General features: G+C 44.4%; 2 protein-coding genes across 3 annotated transcripts; one reads left to right on the top strand and one right to left on the bottom strand.

Annotated features, from left to right (window-relative positions):
* Positions 1-2,340: 2,340 nt before the first annotated feature.
* Positions 2,341-14,503, bottom strand: lnx2a (ligand of numb-protein X 2a). 2 transcript variants are annotated; one of them, XM_086151305.1, is made up of 11 exons: positions 14,231-14,503; positions 11,463-12,033; positions 7,581-7,816; positions 7,349-7,486; positions 7,042-7,241; positions 5,736-6,149; positions 5,479-5,649; positions 4,693-4,870; positions 4,382-4,607; positions 3,664-3,822; positions 2,341-3,097 (listed from the first exon to the last, which is right to left on the bottom strand). In XM_086151305.1, the coding sequence occupies exons 2-11, from the start codon at positions 11,864-11,866 to the stop codon at positions 2,962-2,964; spliced, it is 2,262 nt and encodes a 753-aa protein (XP_086007431.1). In that variant the 5' UTR covers positions 11,867-12,033; positions 14,231-14,503; the 3' UTR covers positions 2,341-2,961. The 2 variants fall into 2 exon arrangements, with proteins under 2 accessions (XP_086007431.1, XP_086007432.1); XM_086151306.1 differs by lacking the exons at positions 11,463-12,033; positions 14,231-14,503 and adding an exon at positions 10,543-11,453.
* Positions 14,504-16,927: 2,424 nt separating this feature from the next.
* Positions 16,928-21,216, top strand: LOC147232053 (uncharacterized). The gene is made up of 3 exons (XM_086150393.1): positions 16,928-17,068; positions 17,531-17,605; positions 20,301-21,216. The coding sequence occupies exons 1-3, from the start codon at positions 17,043-17,045 to the stop codon at positions 20,641-20,643; spliced, it is 444 nt and encodes a 147-aa protein (XP_086006519.1). The 5' UTR covers positions 16,928-17,042; the 3' UTR covers positions 20,644-21,216.
* The last annotated feature ends 579 nt before the right edge of the window (positions 21,217-21,795 follow it).

The following is a 21,795-nucleotide window of genomic DNA, read 5'->3' as shown; positions in this document are numbered from 1 at the left end:
CATTTGATGAGAATATCACAACTTGTGATGAAGATAGTTCTGTGCTTTCATAATTCCACTTTTACTGTTAACATAACCTTGTGCAGCCCTGCTCTCCATTGGTAATGGTATGGTCCCATAACATATTTAAGCCCAGGTAAACTGTCGTTTGTAGGTCATCATATTTCTTGCTCCCTTTTAATTTTTATTTTTTTTACCATTGACAAAAACACCACATCTGACATTTGTTTTTGAAGATGGGGGAGATGTTGGAACGTGAAAAAAAACAAGTTTGTTCATATTTTGACTGCAGAGCTGCGTTTGGGGAGTCCCTGAACCTGTACACTCGTACTTGCAATCACACGGGATTGGTATGGGATTATGGAGGGGTGGGAGCCAACAAATTATTTCTAAGTGTTACATTAATCATTCATTGTATTAATTCCCAGTTAATGTAACCAGGTTAATGTGTCCCATGCGTTTCCACACAAGAAACCATTCTCCTGTGAATGCTGTGACAGAAGCTTCTGCACTCACTATCAGCTCACCAGACATGAGCTAAGTCATGGCAGGGGAAAAAAACTCACAAGTAAGCTGCTCTTCTTGAGCCATTCATGTTTGGTGTGTATTCGCCGGAAGCCCAAACTGCCCCGGTTCTCAAGTGTCTTGCTGATGGATGCTCAGAGGCCTTTGTCACCAAAGGGTTCTCCAGTGCCAGAAGAAACAAAAGCAAGTGCAGTTTCTGTCAATTCCACTTTAAGCCCCCCTCTCCTCTGAATTGCCTTTTTCAGTGAAACCATCAGAAATGTGAGCGGGATTTTCACAAGATGCACCACCGAAAGGCTCATATGTGTGAGCACCAACTGCTTTTGCCATTTTGGTGAGGAGCTGCCCACTGCATGCAAAATCACGTGTTTGTTTATTTATTTTGCGCTTCTCAAAATTAATCTTCTTGTAGTTGTGGTCTGATGACTCAAGCTCCATGAAGGAGTGCACAAAGGTTGGTGCTCAATGAGTACCATGGCACAAGCAGTCGCTGGCAGAAATGCATTTCGGGTTTGTGCTGCAGGTTACCCTTGTGAGGATGAGGGTGAAGACCATGGCATGATATTTGAAGTACAGAAAGGAATATAAAAATATAGATGAACTGCTTGTCATGTTGCTCAGCCACTGCAAAATGCAAACACTCCTTTTTTATTGTTTCAGTCAAACTTCAGTGGGGAATGTGCAAGAAGCAGTTTGGCCATGCTTGCTTCTTGCAGCAGCATGAACTCTGGGCCAGAAGAGGTGGTTCCTTTGTCTCAGGGAAGTCTCACAGCTTGGAGGACCACGGAGGCAAGAAATGCCTTCAGCTTCAGCTCTTGCACACTGATTGCGGGAAGACTTTTGCCACATAGGTAAAAATCTTTGCCTGTCTTTCTGTGGATCTGACCTAAACAAATCTTAAACCCTCTACATGTATGCATTATTCAGGATATGTATTATTATTATTATTATTATTATTAGGAGATCCTGCTGATAATACAGTGGAGACAAATTTGGTTATAGCACTGACTGTGCATTCCAGCATAATTTTGTTATACTTCAGAAATAATGACCTTATCATGGGTTTCTTGTCCAGATTCAAAGGGATTTATGAATCGTACTTTGTCCACATTGAGACTAAACTAAGACCGAGCAGCTGACCTATCCCCATCTTGTTGATTTAGGAACATCTGTGGTGACATAGAATGGTTCATGGCTTAAAGAAGAAGAAGCTGACGGTAAAGGCTTTTTTGTTTTCTTTTAAATTAGTGTCATCAAACTCACGTCATTCCTTCCAGAAACTGGAACCTAAAAAGAAGCAGTCCCAGCGGCTGCTGCAGACCAAGCAGAGACTCACAATCTCATTGCAGTGATGCACAATATAAGATTAGAGGATAATGAACCTTGATTCATCACCTCAGATTTCTGTTGAGTCTCTCAGTTTGTGCACAATAAAACCTCCATTCACTGCAAGCCGCCTTCAAAAGACGTGACTTTTACAGACAAATCTATTTACGGAGCGTCTTAACTTTTTAGGTCTTGACCTTGAAAATAAATCGACCACTTTCCTTTTATCCCCACAATCAATACAATTCTCAGAAAACTGCAGTTGCTGCTTACCTACACATTTGGCCAAACTATAAACCTGGCTTTATGCTGTGGAAATGACAAATATATGGCTGTGCAAAATATCAAATTGGTTGGATTTTACCTGGGGTTGCAGATTCCGTATAATTTGACTGCTACTACTTTATTATGGTTAAAACAAAACATCCCATCCGTGGAGCCCTTTGAAAAAACTCACTACAATTTCTGAAAATGAAAGCGGAGACAAAGTTGCAGGAAATGTTTATTAAACAAAACATTCACACACGTATAAAAGTCCAGCTGATGGGACTGCTGGTTGTCATGGTGATGATGCCTGAGGGCAGCTGAGCCCCCAGAGGTGTGGCAGGATTCTAATAAGGCCTCAGGCTTATTCAGCTGGATACAGCGCTGGTGTTGCAGAAAGTCTTGATTAAAAGTGATATCGGGATATTCTCCTAGATGAGGGAGGATCACAGGCTACGTTTAAATATTCTACCCTCAACGGTGCATCCACCTGAATACAGCCCTGGATTCTACAACTGCCTGGTGAGGTGAATACAGCACAGATTGCCTGCTAACGGTCACCGCATCATTTTTCCCCCTGCGGGTGTGAAGACAACATGACCATATGAACACAGCAGTGTGTTTGTGAGTGCAGTCTGTCGAGGGACATGGCACAATCTGGATCAGTTTCCCCCCTGGACAGGACAGGCTCGGTCCCGCTTGGTCTACGAGAGTTCTGTATGCTTTTGGTCCTGGATTATGCCCAGTATGGAGCGATGTACAGTAGTGTGTACCACTTCACTTTGGCCAAGGTCGTTCCAAATATAGAACACTGTCAGGGCACGGCCTGCTTCGGATCCAGCCCAGCTATACCAGGCTGCCGGGCCAGGAGACTACAGTAAGTGCCACCCTGCTGCGCTGCTCCTTTAGCATTGGCACCAGCGCCGAGTGGCTCATTCCTGCTGTTGACAGGCCGTTGACCGCCACAATCATGTCACCGCACCTGGAACGACAGCGGCACTCAGTAAAGAGCACATTAAAACGTGCTTCAGAAATGACTCGCAGATTGACTGGAAGGACGATATTAGATAAGCAAAGTCGATATTCCTCAAAGGTCAGAACAGGCGTCAGCACAAACCAAGGAAAAAATATGATTTTCATACATTTCTTCGGAGTAAATAAGACAATCTCAGTGGCTATGCACAGCCTTTCCGCGATGTATTATTTTGTTTGTCCTTCACATCATTATAAGCTACATACCAACAGGCACATTTGCTTTCACTACCTCCCCCCATGAAGAAACACAACCCACTTTTAAAAATCAGGTTACACTTATTACCCTGATACATTTCTTGTTTTGCAAGAAAATGGGTATGAGAAAAAAAAGGTGTAAAGTCAGACAAAATGGTTTTGTGTAAGGACTTTGAATTTGATCTCTAAGTTATTTTTTTTTAATAATCCGATTAGAAATACGATTGAAAAAAGCTGTTTTGCTCTTCCCGGCAATGTCGCAGCCCATGTGGTGTCATGTCTCCACAGATGTCATGTGGAGAGCGAACGCTCACTCACTTGAGGCGCCCGTCATAGTACGCGGGCGTGCCAAGGACGATGGTCTTGATAAAGAAGGCCTGGTTCCCGTGGCTCTCCTCATACCCTCCGACAATGCTGAAGCCCCAACTGCCAGGGTGACTCCTCCGCAGGACGATCTCGTGACTGCTGTACAAGTAACTATGAGCAGTGGGGAGAGAGCGAGACGATGGGAGGGCTGGAAGTCTTTCATCCGACTGATCACAAGTCTCGAAACTGGTGCAGTAAAACATCCTGCGTGTTCTGTTCTATAAAAATGATGCCATCATGAAGATGTCATTTGTTAAAATTATTGGTGTATCCATCGTTAGCGATATGTCTATCACTGGAATTCTTTAAAGAAATTTGATCTAAGTGGACAATGTTTATTGGTAGCACAAACGACTGTTATGACTGAGGTGGAGTGTGCAAATAATGTTTCACCATCCACCAATCAAATCAGGCCACTCATATCCAGAGATGCTGTCATTATTTTAGTATTTGCATTGATGCATATTCAGATCAATTTGTCCTGTTGGATGAGGAAAAAGGAGTAAATCCCCTTAATGAACCATGTAAGTACATTCTCACACAAAGATGATCCGCATCTGTCATTCAACCTTCCAACATGACTGCACTAATCACGTTGCCACAGCAACACAAATGTTTCCAACTATAATTCACAATTTGGCGACCGACGCCCTTCCCCTAGCGCACTCACCTGGGCAGGCCGAGCCACATGACCCACGATGGGGACCAGTTGGCATCAAACTCGCTGTCGTGGCCGTGGGGCAGCAGCTGGTCGTGGTCCTCCTGCTCCACCATACTGACTTCCAGCACCCGCAGCTGCACGGAGGTCGAGGCGGCGCTGGCCTTCAGGGTGCCCACGGCTTCGCTGTGGCTCAGATAGGTCAAATCCTGCCCGTTAATACTCAGCAGGACATCACCTGAGGGGGACAGGAAGCTGTAGATATGAGCCTCTCAGCTCATTTTCTTATTTTTTCCAATCACTCGGTCTGAGAAAGCCCTCACCTCTTTTGATTCGGCCGTCCCTCGACAAGCAGCCGTGTGGTTGGACACTGGTCACAAAAATGGGCAGCTCGCCGCTCTTGCTACCACGCCCTCCCGCCACGGTCATGCCCAATGACTCATGGGGTTCTTTCTTCACTGTGATGTGTTTCTCTTTACAGGTCACACATTGAGACAGATCCTGAGGGGGGTAAATCACACACAGATGAAAGTTAATGCGTGTGAGTCTCCTTAACCCACGTGGGTGTGTTTTTATTCAAACAAAAAAAACAACATGAGAACAGGCATACAATTCAGGACTGTCCGTCAAAAAGAGAATTGAGTGAAAGTTACTAGAATATAATATTCTATATTCTATTGCATATTTAGAGAGTGTTTTCAACCGGAAATTTTACCTCTGACAATAATAATTATAACAATAATAATAATGATAATAAAAATAAATCTTAGTGTTGACTGATTGTTTGCTATTTGCCCCTGTCACTTCAGGGGACCGGATAAAACATACAGCAGCCTCAGCGTGTAAAACCCAAACGTTTTTCCCCCCTTCTACAAACACAAACAGAAATAAAACTGAAACTTAATTGTATCGCATTCCATTTACCATTTCCGGGATCTTTTGTATACACAATCATAAGGACTCCAAGATAACGTGGTGAAGAACATAGGAAATGTATATGACACAGAATGGCCATCCATGGTAGCCACAGTTATATAAAAATGTCAAATACAATGGAACATACAATGGGTTTCTCTGGATCAGGGTGAAAAAACACAGAACATACTCACCCTGTGGGTACTGGTCCGGGAGAGATGAAAAGGAACAGGGCTTGGACTAGAACTGTGGTTCGGCAAGAAGTGATCGAGGCAGTAGAGATCTCTGGTGGAGCTTGATTTTGGTGGCGGCGGAGCCGGTTTGTTGGGTCGGCCGATCATGAGGTGAACTCGCTCTCCACTGGCCTAGAGAGAGTCAGATATTGTGCTTTAGGGATGTGAATTTACACATTAATTTAAATGTGGCGAGGTGTAGCTGAATGCAGCTCCACCTGTATGATTTGAGCAGCCTGCTCCGGGGTGCCGTGGCAGAGGTCCTGATCGTTGACGGCCAAAACGCGGTCGTTGCTGCGAAGCCTGCCGTCCTTCGCCGCCAAGCCTCCCTTTAGGAGGTCTAACACAAACACCCCTGACTCATCTGTTCGCCGCACTAGCTTGATGCCGAGCTGCTCTGCCGAGTCACGCTTATGCAGGGTGATTCTGAGCGTGGCCGGGCTTGGGGGAGTGCCCTCCGGGGTGGAGCAAGGGGCATGAGGCACGGCTGGGGTGGAGGAGGAAGAGGACGGGGGTGCCCGAGAGGCACAACGGCGTTCTCGAAGCACAGTCAAGTGCAGAGTGGTGCACGGGCGTGCCAGAGTCGAGCGGGCAAAACTGTGGGGCACGTTGCTTATGTCCACATTATTTACCTGGAGGATGAGAAAAACACAAAGGGGGTGGTAAAAGTTTATACCTGTGTTAATACATATTTATACTGCATCACCTTATGAACCTAAACAGTGATGAATATGTTTACAGGTTTCCTCTTCCAGGAGAGCTACGTCAGCATTCTTTAGGGCCCCAACAGGGAAACAAAGTAGCACAGCGGTGAAACTGTGCAAAATGATGCAAAGTGAAATGAAGGTTACAAGCTATCAAGACTGCAGAGGACGGTAAGTTGGGTGTAGGTTATCTGTAGGTTTGTCAGCTGAGACTTTGGATGAGGACAAAGTAGAATTCAAAACAGAGGAAATCTGTGGGAGACAGGAGATAAGGTCCTCAGGATCATTAGTTTGTGTTAACTTGATTCTGAACACCTTTGTTTTTTTTGACAGATTTACAGTTGTGCGATGTCATCTTTTTATTTTTTCTCTTATTTTTGGCAACGCATTTTTTTACCTTCCTGTTTTGACCTTTGCAGAGGCTAAATTTTAAGTCAACTGCCATATTATATACTTACATTTTAGTATATATTGACACTTTCTTTTTGGATTGTCTTACATGCACTTTTATCCTTGGCTTATAAGTTTTCTATTTCTTCTGTTTGCCCCGATTTTCTCACTGCTATCATATTTTGTTTGTTTTTAATCCTTCAAATCCAACTGTAAGCTTCGCTTTAAATGTACAAAATAAAAAAAGACTTTACAGATGTATTTAAATTATCTTTAAACCCAACCACCAGGTATCCAACAAGGCAGCATGAATATTGAGCAAAGAAATCATTTATCCCAAAAGTAAAACTGTATTATAAGCAATTTTTCCAGAAGTTCAGGACATGGAAAGGGAACCTCCTAACTTGGCCAACAAAATGGAAACACTCACCTGCAGGATCTGGTCTCCCGCGAGCAGCCTCCCATCTCGGGCGATAACCCCGTCCCGGTAGACTTCTTGAATCACAATGTTAATTAGCGGCGTCTCGTTTCCACCGACAATGCTGATGCCCAGCTCGACGTAGGGGTTGGCCCGGTGGACCTCTATGGCAGTAATCTTTCCTTCTGGGAGGGATGGTAACTTCACACAGCCTGACAGAAAAACACAAATGCAGTAGCTTAATTTCCCGAAATTGCACAGTTGCACGGAGGGGAAATATTTTATATGGAGACAATCGATTGGAGAATTGATGTCATACCCTCCTCTGCGGACAGAGGGGGGGACTCGGGACAGTCCCAGCCAGAGGAAGTGGAGCTAACAGACCGGAGGAGGTGGATACAGGGATTGCTGAGGGGCCGTTTCACTCTGGGGACAACGCAGTCCAACCCTATCACACCTGAGAAAGAGGGAGGAGGAAGAATTAATGCCTCACGTATTGAGCTTCAAACCAAACCTCCTGTAGAATCTGAATGTCCATTTTCAGCACTTACTGTCTTCCTCGGTGCTTTCCTCAAAGGCGGGGTTGTCGAGGCCCACATCGTCCGTCCACGAAGGGCCATTGCTGCCGGCGATGTTAGGGCCCGAGAGCGGGGAGGGGGTTCCGTCCCTGAGGTCTGTCTGTGGGGAACGGGGGGATCTGGGAGGGCTGGTCACCATCGCGCGATCGTCCCCGCTGTCGTTGCGCGGGCCGTCCGCACTGGTCTGCTGACATCGTGTCCCGGGGCACCTTTCACCGAGCAACAGGCATCATCAGTGTGTTAGTCCATCTAATGTATAAAGGAAAATAATTCAGCTAAATATGACATTCCGCTACTTGGAATCCAACAAGGGATTTCTCTGCACACCTCAAAAAAAGAGGTAGAATGCATATTAATGAAGTATTTGTAGAGGAAAGGTGAATAAAAAAAAATTAAACAGAAAACACCCCCTTATGCTTTATAGTTTGACAGAAACACCTAATCTTTCACCCCTTCGCCTTTCAGGGTTTGACGATTGCTGTTCGTCTGGGACATATATATTATTTTAGCTTCCGATAGTGAACAATGTAAAATGAAAAAAAACATCATAACCAAGCAAAGTACGCAGTTCAGTCAATATATCCCCCATATTTCATATCTCATTCAGACATTAATTTAAAAAATGCAAAAGTCAAAAAACCGTCTGCTATTTCTTGAGTTTGCTGGTTGTATTTATTTCTAATGACTGCTAATATGCCTAGCGTTGCTTAACCGTATCAGCCGAGAGCTTTCAGAGTGACACACATTTAGGAGGTCAATCGTGCATTGATGTAACAGCATCCGGAGCAATCCGAGCGCATCTTTCTAGTCTCTGCTGCGGCTCGGGAGTCGATGCCAACAGGCCAACGGCAACCTCCCGATTACAGCCTCTCGACCGTACATGGGTTTTTAGCGAACATCCGAACGTTGATGTCTGCTCGACCTGAAATCTCGTGTCTTCTGAAGGCCAGAGTTTATTGGCTTTAAGCCTGAAGTCGGACTCTGACAGGCTGGCTTAGCTGATTTCTATTTACATCAATAATTAAATGACTGTCTGACTTCAAGTCCGGAAATATACTCTGGTCTTAAATTTTTCCCTGGAGCTAAAGTTTGCACATTATCTAACAATATCATTAGTAGTAGTAGTTAATAAAAATGCTGTACTAGGAATGCTTTTACTTTTGAATATGAAATTAGTAAGTGCATTGGATCCAAAAATGTTGTGGCTTAGAGTGAAGATATTTCCTATTCCCATTAATACCACAACTATGTCATAGTTTTGGTTTATTTGCCTGGTGTCATATTTTGACCTCTGAGACAGCCAAACAGAAAACAGAACAGAAAACTAATACACTCTAATTATACAGTATATAGGTTGTCAAACACAAGTGCAATTATTCAACTAAAGCAACAGTAAGGTGACGCTGTGAGCAAGAACACACAAAAAATTCTGGGGTTTTCATTGTAAATGTCTGCCTGTAGTTAGTTTTATAAATTACAGAAGTATCTTGAAAGTTACAAAGGGTCATCCAGGATGTGGACCCAACAGATGAGCTACACATACTCTATTCCTGCAAAATTTGGGCTCCAGAACCAGTCACATGGTTACGTAACCTTGAGGCTCATCTGACTGATCATACAAAAAACTGCCTTCTCTTGTCATTCAACTTGCTCTTAGCAAAATACTCTCCAACTATAATAAGCAGCCAGTGCATCAGTAACAAGATCAGCCCACCGTGGTGACCCCTGAGGGACGCCGTGGCCCGACGCAGTCATCTTTAAATCTAGAATCCAGTGTCTGAGCCCTAATCTTCAAAATACACAATGTCGACCGGCGAAGTGACAGCAGGCTCCTGGCTCTTGTTTCTATCTTAGACCTAAGTCAGCAGGCGAGAAGACAGGGAGAGCGCACGTGGGTCAGAGTTTAATCTTTATTAAAGAATCACGTTATTCCACCGTGACCTCGTTTGATCTGTCGCAGAAAAACCTTTCTGCTTCTCTGGCTTCAAGACGTGGGCGACATTTGCAGGGGAGGTATTCATCCGTAAAAATAAATCATCACAACAAGGACGCAATACAGAAATGTGTGCAGGTCAAGCTGGGAAACAAGAACCCCTCTCTTTTCGATTTGCTGTTATTTCTTTTTCCGATTTTTTTAAATCCGTATAGATGAAACTGTTTTCCCCTTGCAAAGGTTGCCTTTATAAATCATCCCAGCACGCTGTTACTAACATGATCCCGCTCCAGCTTTAGGGTGCTCCACCCTCCCTTAGTCTGGTATTAGGTGTAGCTAATGTTAGCTGGCTTTGGATGTAGATACAGTATTACTGTGTGACTTCGCTCTGCATTCGCTGCTTTTACATCGCGCATTGGGGAGTAGACGCGGGTGGGCAACAGTGGATGTAATTAACCAGACTTTACATAACCTCGTGTTTAAGGTGAAACTTGAGACACTTTAATCGGGGGTCTTCTATTAAAAAAAAAAAAAGCTGACTCAGGAAAGCTCTTAACAGGCTGTCAGTGTGAGCCTTTTAATGAATATCCCCTTAACCCGACAAGCCGTTTTGGGCTCGACGGGATATCCAGTCAATAAGCGAGCATCAAAATACCATTGGGTGGTTCCTTAGTGACAGACAGTCTTAAGACTGTGTCGTAATCAGTGAAAAAATTCACAATCTCCTTCCGATCTTGCGTACCTGTTTTTTGACACTTTCACAAAAAGATTCAAAGCAGGCAAAAGTAAAATTTGAACGGAGGTGCTGAATTTATTTTGCTTTCGCTTGCGGCAACATCCCTCTAACGAGCTCTTCATTAAGCAACTCCTAAAGTGCAGATACACAAATATTCACGTCTTGAGCGAGAAGGTCGGTAAAAGGCTGCCAGCAGAAGACAAAGTTTATAAACATGAAGCAAATGGGCGATGTAGAAATTCAGCGATGAGTTCCGATCTACTCACCACAAGCCAGGGTTGCCCTTGGCTGTCTCACAGAAGAAATGGTTAAAAAGATCTCGAGTGTTGAAGTTGCTCAGCATGATTGCAGAATGAGAACATGGAGCTTCTGGTCAGCCAACCCATGACTGTGGTAGGGAACCACTAATCCCTTGTCACATGACTGCCAGCCCAATAATCCCCTCAGGGTCTCACAGCACCTGGGCCAAATGGGCCGAAACGTGTAGACGGATGAGGCGCTTTGGCGTTGGAAGTTATCGGTGTGTTAATCGATTTTGGAACGCCGTCCCTGATGTCTCACAAGGGGAGCATCAAAAAGTTCTAAATGACAACGAAACTATCACTTAATGGGAAAAATATATTTGTGAATATTTCACAGACGATGCAGGGCTGCAGTTTTCATTCACGGTACATTCGGGAATGAAACACAGGATGGAGCCAGAGACAGTAGACGGAAAAATGTAAAAATAGACAAAAAGGGCTACTTAAGATCAGACTGACTCAACATCATAAGCAACAGCTTATGATTTCCTTTATGAGACGTTTGAAATACATCACATGGAAAAAAGTGACTGCGTGACTGACTGATAAAATGAGTTTCACCCCTCCCTTCATCAAACGCCGATTCATGATGTCTTCAAAGACAAAATGACCGATCCGCTGCTGCTGGTCTGGATCCCAAATATATTTATTGATAAGTGCTGCTCTGAACAAGTTTGTGGCTGCTTTCTGTGTACATGTACACATACATATATGTATGTGTGTGTGTGTGTGATCGGAACTCTTTGTGTGAAATCTCTGAAATGATTGTATCAAAATCCACGTTGTCCAACTCGGAGCATTATCAAAACGCTTCGGCTGTAATTTTATGACGTGCAGCTCACACTCGTGCGTGGCTCCATCGACGTGTGTCTGAATGTGGTTACCTGTGTTTCAAGTGTGCCTCTAGGTCACAGCGTGGCATGCTAAGGGAGCAGACGGGGGTCAAAGGGCACGATACGGACAGCTTATCCAGTAGCTTGTGAACCAGTATGCTGGATCTGCGACACGACTGCAGCTGTAGCCGCATCCTGTCCAGCGGGCAGAAGTCCCTCTCCTTAAGGAAACTCCGCAGGCAACGGGCACAGAAGGTGTGACCGCACGGCGTGTCGAGCGGCTGCACCAGCGGCTGCAGGCAGATATGGCACACGAGGTCGTCGTCCACTTCCAGGCGGTAGTTGTACAGGTGGTTCTCTCGGCTGCGGTGGATCTGGCCGCACTCAGAACACAGCACCTCCAGGGGCAGCTCCGGCGGCCCGGCAAGACCGACATCGCAGCCAGGGCTGCCCATCTCCGCTCCGTCTGCACAACTCGGCTTTGGCACAAATGACTCCAGTGGGGCGGTGGTGTTGCGAAGGGGCGCGCGCGCACACACACACACGCTCCTATCCCGTAAGATTCAGGATGTGCCAGGTGCAGACGGCACGGACGCCCCCCGGCGGCTGATGGCACATCACCCTACAGGTAAGGGCAAAGCAAGAGGATTAAACAGCTTCTATCAGAAACACAAGTGTCAGCAGTCATCCTTTAATTAATTCATGCAGCAATTTGGTTGCGCACGTGGCCCCTTGTGTCTGCGTGAGTGTCTGAGTCGGCATGAGAGAGGGAAAGTGGGTGTGCGCGCGCGCATGCCTCTGAGAGTGCGTGCACACGCCTGCTGAGATTATGTATTGCTGCTCCTGACCACTAATCTGGCAGTATAATCTCTCTTTTGCTCTCGCCTGCTGCAATCTTCCAATTCCACAGAGAGGGAATTATCTGGGATTGAGGCAGCAAGAGGACACAGATCAGAGGAAGTCGGATCGGGAAAGCAACTGAAAGAGAAAAAGAGGGTTGGCTAAATGTAGAAGGAAGCACATGAGGAGAAGCGATGGAGACAAACAGCCGGGGCATGAAAGAGACAAACGAGATGTAGTAATCAGCAACCAGATAGAAAACGACGAGGAGAAAAGCGACAAGTAAGCGTTAAACGGGACAAAAAGACAAAAGTAGCAGAATATATGAACTACTCCCCAGAGCCAAAATGACATTTTTGGCTCAGGACATGTAATGGCAGCCACTCTCAGTCTCCTCTGCAACAGAAAGAGAACATGCCTAAAGCGAAGTCTTGAAATCCTGCACTCCGGAGTGACTCCCCAGAGCTGATACGCTGAGCGGGCTCATCACTTCCACTTCCCCAGCCATGCAGACCTGCAGACGCTCTACATTAGCCGTGTCCCTCTGGGCCCGATGCTATCAGCAAACAGCAGAGGGCGTGCCTCAGCACACAGCCGGCAAGCCAAACCTCAGTGACTACCTGCTTCTGTTCCACTGAGGGTCTGCTCTTGTCTCCATGACGACCTGGAGCCCGTTCTGTTCAGTGGGGCTTGACATTCAGAGTGTAGCCGGAGAAGGATGCAGAGGAGCAACACAACAGATGCACTTCTCTGAGGAGGACGCTCTGCTCCTTTTCTACAGCACGCCAGCGTGCCAGACAGTGCAGAAAACGATGATAACGGCATCACCGGCTTCATTTTTATGGCTTTTTTTTTTCATCTCGTCTCCTTGGCTACCCATTTCCGAGACAACCTGCCTCCCCTGTCTCCTTGGCTACCAGACCGGTAGTTATTTATTTCAGCCTCCTTTAAGTACGTTCTCCTGTCTCTATGTGACTGGCTGCTTCTGTCTCTATCCCGCAGCTGGACATGAATTAGTCATGAGGACACAAGGCTTCTCTGTTTCTATAACAAAGCTGTGACATCACCACATCACACACACACGTACGCACCGACTTGTAGACGCGCAGTCTTAAATCTCACACACACACGCATACAAACGCACTCACACAGGACTTACATCATGCACTAGAGCTTTTTGGGGAGCAGATCCTGCAAATAGTCTTTATCAATAAGTAAAATCTTTCACTGTAGCGGCAATTTAGAGCCCCTGCCATGAAAGCACTTAAATCTATTTTAAACATTGCTGTACTTTGTAGCGATGGATTTTGTACATAAGTCTCTGCCTTTTAATACCACTGTGTTTTTTTTCCGTGCGCAAGGCCACGCTGCTATTGTCAGAACATCGGTTTGAACCATAACAGACAGCAGTCTTGGCTATACACATTTTCCAAAAATCACAACCTGACCATGCAACACAGGACCCAGCCATAAACTCTCCCGACACGGCGACATCTTCAAAAAAGGATGAGCGACTGAACACATGTGAAGAGAGATTTAATATCTAAGGTCATAACGGCTTGGCCTATATTTTATAAACCGTCTTTTATCTTACTGAAAATCTACAAAGGCTGTTGTCGACTTGCAGGATCAGGCCCGCTGCAGGCTGCTTCCCTCACAGTCACACAGACGTGCACTGATGCAAACACAAACTCACACTGATCTCACTGCAAACTGTACTCTTTTTTTTTATTGTCTTTCACTGTCATTGTCCTAATTTATACTGGCAACGTACAAACTGCCGTGTCATGATCAGCGTCCCAGTGGCATTGAACTCATTTGATTAGACAAGACTATTTTGAAATCACCCCCCCACCCCCCCATCTGTCATCTGACCCTCCACAAGCCGAAAAGCTGGGACAGATGAAGCGACAATGGCAATATCAATGCAAAGCAGCCACACACTGACAGGGAGGATATACATGCATATGTAATATTACCTAATCGGGCTTCTCCTCCGTGCCGTGCACTCCGGCCCCAAAAGGGGGAGGGTGGGGGGGCGGACGATTTTAAGCGGCGGGACCTCAATCACGCATTCACCGCTGCGGAACGTTCTGCAACCCCGCACAAAAAAACGCCCCCGTGCCTTTGGCGGCGCTCGCCCCGCCTTCTCCTGGCCGTCACTCTCAGTGGGCGGTGCAGGTTGCTGTCAATCTGCAACGGAATCAAGACTGGCTGCCAGATAGCCTTTTTGGAAAAAAAAAAAAAAAAAAGTGGACATATAAATAGATAAATAAACGAATGGATATATAAATACATGAATAAATAAGTCACACAAACGTTCACGGTGTTAGTTTATCAGACTACATCAATGAGACAGTATAAATCCCCAGTGATTAGTTATTAATTCGTGTTTTCTAATTGACACAAAGTTATTTATCAGTCGCACAAATGATACAATTCTACGCTGGATTCTTTTGAATTTCTCTCGGCTATTATGCACACACTATTGGATGCGCATCCCAAGAAAAACGCGCATACATACAGACACACACCCAACACGCTACATCTGGATGAAGCTGGGGGACTCGTGAATATCCACACACATTTGTCGCGCAAGCTATGGTTTCTTCGCCTCCAGAGGGCGAGTTAGTATCGGCAACACTGTCTGGTGCCTGAAATACACGATACCTGGCCCTGGTCTCTTTCCGTGCATGTGGTAAAAGCATAGGCCAGCGGTAACTTGTAAGTATTATTCTTGCATTTGCATGTTCTTATCTTCTTCTTTTCCTTTTCTCTTCAGGAGTCACCACAGCGAATGTACCTTCTCCATCTAACCCTATTCTCTGTATCCTCCTCTCACACACCAACTACCTTCAAATCCTCTCACAACGTCCATAAATCTTCTCTTTGGTCTTCCTCCAGACCTCCTGCCTGGCAGTTCCAATTCAAGCATCCGTCTAACGATATATTCACTGACCCTCCTCTGTACATAACCAAACAATCTCAATTATGGCTTCTCTGACCTTCTCTTCAAAACATCTAGAATGTGTTGTACCTCTGATTGACTAATTCCTGATCCTATCCATCCTGGTCACTCCCAAAGAGAACCTCAACATCTTTGTCTTTGCAACCTCTAGCTCTGCCTCCTGTCTTTTTGTCATTGTAACTGTTTCTAGTCCACATTCCATCACTGGTCTCACCACTGTCTTGTACACCTTTCCTTTTATTCTGGCTGATAATCTTCTATCACATAGTACCTCCACCCATTCCAACCTGCTTGAACCTGTTATTTACCTCTTTTCCACACTCTCTGTTGCTCTGGACTGTTGACCCTGAGTACTTGAAATCCTCCAACTTCTCGATCTCCACTCCCTGTAGCCTCACAGTTCCACCCGGGTTCCTCTCTTTCACACACATATACTCTGTCTTGCTGTGACTAACCTTCATTCCTCTCCTTTCCAGTGCATACCTCCACCTCTAGATCACTCTAGATTTTCATCTACCTGTTCTGTGCTCTCACTACAGATCACAATATTGTCAGCAAACATCATGGTCCATGGAGATTCCTGTCTAACCTCATCTGTCAGGCTGTCCATCTCCACTGCAAACAAGAAGGGACTCAGAGCTGATCCCTGACAGCGTCCCACCTCCACCTTGAACTTCTCTGTTACCCCTACAGCACACCTCACCACTGTCTCACAGCGAGCATACATGTCCTGCAGCGGTCTAACATACTTCTCTGCCACTCCAGATGTCCTGATACAATACCAGAGTTCCTCCCTTGGCACTCTGTCATTTGCTTTTTCCAGGTCTACAAAACACAACGCAGCTCCCTCTGACCTTCTCTGTACTTCTCTAATACATGACATATTAACATAAAACAATGGTCCCTGGTGGTCTAGTGGTTAGGATTCGGCATTCTCAATGCCAGGGTGTGGGGTTGATTCCTGGTCAGGGAACATACATTCGAGATAGAGCAATCGTCTTTGGAACTAAACATTCCTGGTTCGATTCCTGTCTAGTGTGTTGAAGTCTTGTTGAGCAAGATGGCAGCCTATGATTCATCCACGGTGGGTTAATTGCAGAGAATGAATTTCCTTATTAGGGATTAATAAAGGATAAATTGTTATCATAAAATGCCAAATCCACACACTTACCAGAAAAACCTTACCAAGGAAGTATTAGCTCTAAAGCAGTTAAAATGGTCTCATCAGCTGCATGTAAAAGGGACAAAAGCTAATAGCAGGATGCCACTTATTTGATGGAATTTATTTTAAGCACGAAAAGAACGAAAGGAAGAAGATGTAATGATAAAGACAAACCATTTTACAAGATGGAAAGTATAAATATCTCTGTTAAGATTTGCATCGATCACTCTAGTAATAACAAGTTTGCTATTATTTGTTGAACTATCTTATGCTTTATTATTAGTAAGTATTCCAATCTTTTGTTCACATTGCAAGTAATTTCATAATATCCATTGAACTATGTCGTAGATATCAAATGCTCAATACTTTTCCTCCACGGTTACGCATGATTTTATGCAAAGGCCGCCAAAAAACACCATTATATGGGTTTTTTTGTCAATGCAAATAGAAATACGATACGAGAGGACTTTGTGTAGAACTAAAGCGCTAAACGATAAAATAAAAAGTACAATGTGATCAGGCATCTTCTTGAACACCAAAAGTCAGGGTCCGCGGAGGAAGGACCCCACGGAGCGTAAACAAGAAAGATGCTAGGTTAATGAGCCTGTGGTCGGCTAACACAGCCAAGTTTTCTTCGTAAGCTTTTATTGGTGGCATCGCGATGGCCGAGGATAACGACCTGGAAAAGTAGGTTATTTCTTTGTTGGTTCACATTATTTACGTGTTCATGTGCGCAGTTTAAGCTAATCCACCGTTCGCACCGTTACACCTCCTGCCTTCTCAGTAGAGAAGATCCGCTGGTCTTATCTTCACCTGTTTCGAGTAGCAGGTCTCGTCACTGTAAAACGGTAGACGTTGGATAAAGGTCAAATTTTTAGTTAGGTGGATAAAGGTAGGCTAATTTAGCCAAACCCGTGTGTAACCGCTGATTCAGCCGCTCGGGTCAAACCGGGACACGTCCACCAACACCCCCATTCATTCATTCACTCACTCATCTACTAATGAGTCCTGTTTTCTGCGGCTTAAATGAACGTTTCACCCTGTTGGGGTCCTGCGCCGCCTTTGTCCTCAAAATTAACCCGATTCCACCCCGCTCTCCTCCGCCCGACTAATTTGAGCCACTTCTGTGTTCTTTATGTGTTCATTCAGGCGCGCAATAGAGGAACTCCTGCGGGAAACTGACAGGGCCCGGGCCAGAGCGGAGACTATGGGCCCCGCGGGCTGGTAGGTATCCGACGTGTCATTGTAAAAGTTTCCAAACATCCGGCGCTTATTACTGAGGTACCTTTTCCTAAGAGTACGCAGACATATTGTACAGTGTCAAAGTCCTGTCTGTTTATTGCATTTACTAGTGCTGTGCAGCATTTGAGCTCTAGATTGTAGTAATCAGTAGATTAGTTGCATTAATGATTATTTTGTACTGACTCATTGTACACAATAATTTAGCCTTGTCATCCATCATGACTCGACATACTGACGAGTTAGAAATATGTTTCAACATCACAACTTATCAGGGACCAGAGATGAGGTGTGATCAACATCTAGAGTTATGACAAAGAAGTATGTGGAGTCTGAGCTTGGAGCAGCTGGATATGAAAACCCTCCAAGTTTTATGATATGGTTTGCAAACATTTTCAACATCAGTACTAAAACTTGTTTAATTCACTAATTTGTTCGTTATCTATACCGCTTATCCTGCACTCAGGGTTGCAGGGGTGCTGGAAACTATCCAAGCTGTCATTTGGTGAGAGAGAGGAATCACCCTGTACCAGTTACCAGTCAATCCCAGGGCCTCATGTGGAGACATGCACCTATCCACTCTCACTGTAGGGCAGACCTGAGCATTCTACGGCCCGCAAGCCACATCTGGCCTGTTTTGCTTTTTTGTCCGACCCGACAAACTATTTTCTTTGCATATTTTAATTCATATTTAAAAAAATTTCAATCGGTACTGAATTTAGAAACTTCTAATTTTTTTCTTTTGTTTAATTTTGTATGGATGATTACATACAAAATAATGTTGGTACATTTATATGATCATTTATGATTTTGAAGTTGAAATAAAGTGCCAACATATTGTAATAGTTAAATTGCAATTTTCATTTTGTTCAATTTACATGATACCTAGTTGGCCCGTGCATAAAAACTAAATGAGAAATGTGGCCCGCCAGCCAAAATTGTTCACCCCTGCTTTAGGGCCTCCAAATAACCTAATTTTTGTACCGTGAGAGGAAACGGGAGAGCCCAGTTGGAAACACACTCAGACAGAACTTGTCAACTTCTCCCATAAAGCAAATCATTGACCTTCTTGTTTGCTGCGAGGCTGAAGCACTAACTATAGCGCTACTGTGTTGCCCTTCTATCCGTATCATTTTTGTAAAAATTACAAGATGAACAACTTGGAACATTTTTTTTTCATACGCCATGACATGTTTTACTACTTCTTGCTGCGAGTGTGCACTTTTCTTTTTTTGTGTGTCATAAACAATTTTCTAAAGGTTTATGACATGTGGAATTGCTAAACAGGGAGTTGAAAATATAGTATTTTTCAAGCTCGTCAGTTGATCCTCACATGTATAGTTTATAATTGAGAGACAACAGGAAAAATGAAATATTATTAATGTAAAGGGGATATTGTCATATTTTTTTATGGTCAAGGAAGGTGCCCTTGTTGTGTGTTAAAATGATCTATTGTGAACCCACAGCCCATGATTTTTGGGGCACATCATCAGTTGTGGATATCAGCGTCCTCTAGTGTTTAGGCCTTTTACTCACAATACACTCGTCCTCTGACTCAATGCAGGATGATCGTCCCTCGTTTTTGAGTTGAGGCTTGAGTCGTCCACGATGCTGTTTTTTTTTTAATCCTCCTGTGAGGTTTGCTTTGAGAAGAAAAGGCCACTTGGTGATTTCACAACCTGGCTGTTTTTTTTCCTACAAAGCCCCACTGAGATCTGATGTCAGATAAGCATGAAGTAACACCACAGCCCTGTCGTGATATTTGTAAGATGGTACTCCATAGTTTTCTCAACTGCAGCCTCATGTTTATGATCTTCTTCAGTTTTTCCTCACTTCCGATTCTACTCAGCTTTAAGGGTGACATTTTCCCCACACAGCCCCAGATGGGGTATAGAGGGTCTGATTTCCTGCAAAACTCATGATTTGGCAAAAGTCTTCGGATTTAACTCAGCTAAACTTGTTGACCCTAAAGTAACAATGAATACAGGCCAATGCTCAAGATTCTCAGGCGGATGTTTTTTTTTGTGTTTATTTTCAGCTCTTAGTGTGTGTCTTCAAAATACCGTATACTATCAGATCCTGATTTCATTTTCAAATACTTCCCTTGTAAGTATTTTGACAGAATGCGCTGCATTTTGTCAGAATTATTGTAAACATAGGATGGGATCTTGCTAAAATATTTCCAGCAGAGAAAATTGCATTTGAGTTAGGTAATCAATTACCTTCATTAGACTGCCAGCAAACATTATTTGGGTGTCGCTTTATGATCGTATCACGTGGATTGATGTTCTAGGAATTCCTGCCAGGAAAAAGAAACCTTATCAAATATTTAAGGGCCCTAATGGCATTAGGTCTTTATTTCATTTGTTAATACTTATCCACTTATCCATTACTAAATGTGAAGATACCGTTATTTTATACCTTTGTTATACCACCAGAATATCCAGAGTGCAAGGAAAGTGAGGGTCCCTTCTAAAAAGATGTTTGATCATTGAATTTATATTATGTCATTTTTTGCTCTGTATTATTATCATGTTAAACTGTGTTCGCGTTCGCCTGAAATTTAGGTCATTTATTTGGCGAGAAATGTAGAGCTTCAATTACGGGAAGTATTCTGTTCTAAAGTCAGGCACATTTTCTTTGGAAGCCGCTTATTGCTTATTGCTTATTGTACTTTCAGGTTGAAATGTCCTCTGCGGAGCACCAACAAGCGCTTCCTCATCAACACGCTGCGTTCCACAGGCCTACAACGGCACACTGGTGAGTCTACCGCAGAATGCTCCGCCACCAGAGGACGCCTCGGCAGCGAGTCCCCGGAGAGAACCCGGGGCCGCAGTCGATCCCCTCGCCGAGATCACAGGAACAACGGAGGACAAGGGGAGCATAAATATCACCATCGGGGCCTCCGCCGTAATGAAGGCAAGAGCCACGACAGAGACAGGAAACCAAGTCACAGGCACAGGGACAGCAGAGAACATACAAACAGCAAGGATCAGCAGAAGACCGAGAAACACAGGCACTGATTTTTCGCCCTAGAAAAAAAAAAAACACTGCTTCACAGCGGGCACTCCCTCTTCCGGAAATGCAGACGCCCCTTGAATCAGCTCGCCTTCCCGCCGCACAGCCCCAATGGTGGGCCAGGCTTCGGCCACGCGCCGCAAACACGAGGAGCCTCTGCAGACCGTGAAGATCGCAGTGTTTGTATACTAACAATTCCTTTTTGAGTGTACAAACCCATTTTAAATTGTTAAAGTGGATCTTTTCAATTGCCCCTACCCCCACATCGCTCCACCTCCCTCCACTTGCACAGTGTCATACTTGAATTATCGGTTTGCCCACAGTCGAAGAGCTTTGAGTTCAATTATAATGCCATTATCACTGTGCTGTCATTATTCACTGGTCATTATGTTTACACAAGCCATGTTGCTGTCGCCACTGGCTGAGGACATTTTTATCTCATGTCCAACTTTTTGACATGTTTATACCTGCTATCAGGAATAGTATTGTTTGTCAAAGGGCACCTGACACTCCTTCAGGTGTGCAAGCCCTTCTGAACAAGTGGTACTGTAATTTATTAAAGTCCCCTTCCTGGCAAAGCTTGTTTCTCTTTTGTTTTACCACTGTTACCAGTGTTTGAGTTACAGCGTATAGAATGATATATTAAGAGTGTGTGAACGAAACATTTGTCTTGCCACACTCATGAAAATGTGATTTAAATTGGTGGGCATGTTGCATCCTAAATATTCGTGATAGATTTATTGCCGCGGGGACGTCTTAAAAACACGTTAACGCAAAAAGACATGAAGATGTCGAGTAGGAGAAGTAGCTGATGTTGCTCAGGCTTAAGCGAGAACAAAAAGTGGATTTGCACAAGTCTTTTCATTTGTGTAATGCCCTTTAAATCTGCCCTATCCGTTTGACCTTCCATGAGTTTGAGAATACTTTTCAGGTACAGAAACTTGAATAAACATGTCTGTCTCCGAGAGAAGGTCTGTCCTCCCAAATTGGACTCCCTGTGTCTTTCTTGTTTCTCACAGGGCGAAGTTGGAACTCTGGCAAATCGTATAAAGTGCATTTTACGCAGCTCACGCATCATAAATCACATCGTCCGGTGCAGCGGCGGCTAAGCGTTTCCTTCATGTCTGAAACAACGGTCAAATACGCAACCCCATTAT

This window comes from Fistularia commersonii, chromosome 8 (assembly GCF_037954325.1).
Source record: "Fistularia commersonii isolate RoL2024-O1a breed Wild chromosome 8, RoL_Fcom_v1.0, whole genome shotgun sequence".
Lineage (NCBI taxonomy): Eukaryota > Metazoa > Chordata > Actinopteri > Syngnathiformes > Fistulariidae > Fistularia > Fistularia commersonii.
Note: the sequence above shows the minus strand (reverse complement) of the source record. Positions and strands in the feature narration are given on the sequence as shown.

Bases quoted from the DNA above. Each gene is read 5' to 3' on its own strand.
- lnx2a (XM_086151305.1), bottom strand. From the start codon at position 11,866: ATGGGCAGCCCTGGCTGCGATGTCGGTCTTGCCGGGCCGCCGGAGCTG. The intron at 7,817-11,462 runs GTAACCACATTC...GCTCGGTGAAAG, and splicing joins GAGGCACACTTGAAACACAG to GTGCCCCGGGACACGATGTC. The intron at 7,487-7,580 runs GTAAGTGCTGAA...CCTCTTTCTCAG, and splicing joins GGAAAGCACCGAGGAAGACA to GTGTGATAGGGTTGGACTGC.
- LOC147232053 (XM_086150393.1), top strand. From the start codon at position 17,043: ATGGCCGAGGATAACGACCTGGAAAA. The intron at 17,069-17,530 runs GTAGGTTATTTC...GTGTTCATTCAG, and splicing joins GAGGATAACGACCTGGAAAA to GCGCGCAATAGAGGAACTCC. The intron at 17,606-20,300 runs GTAGGTATCCGA...TTGTACTTTCAG, and splicing joins ACTATGGGCCCCGCGGGCTG to GTTGAAATGTCCTCTGCGGA.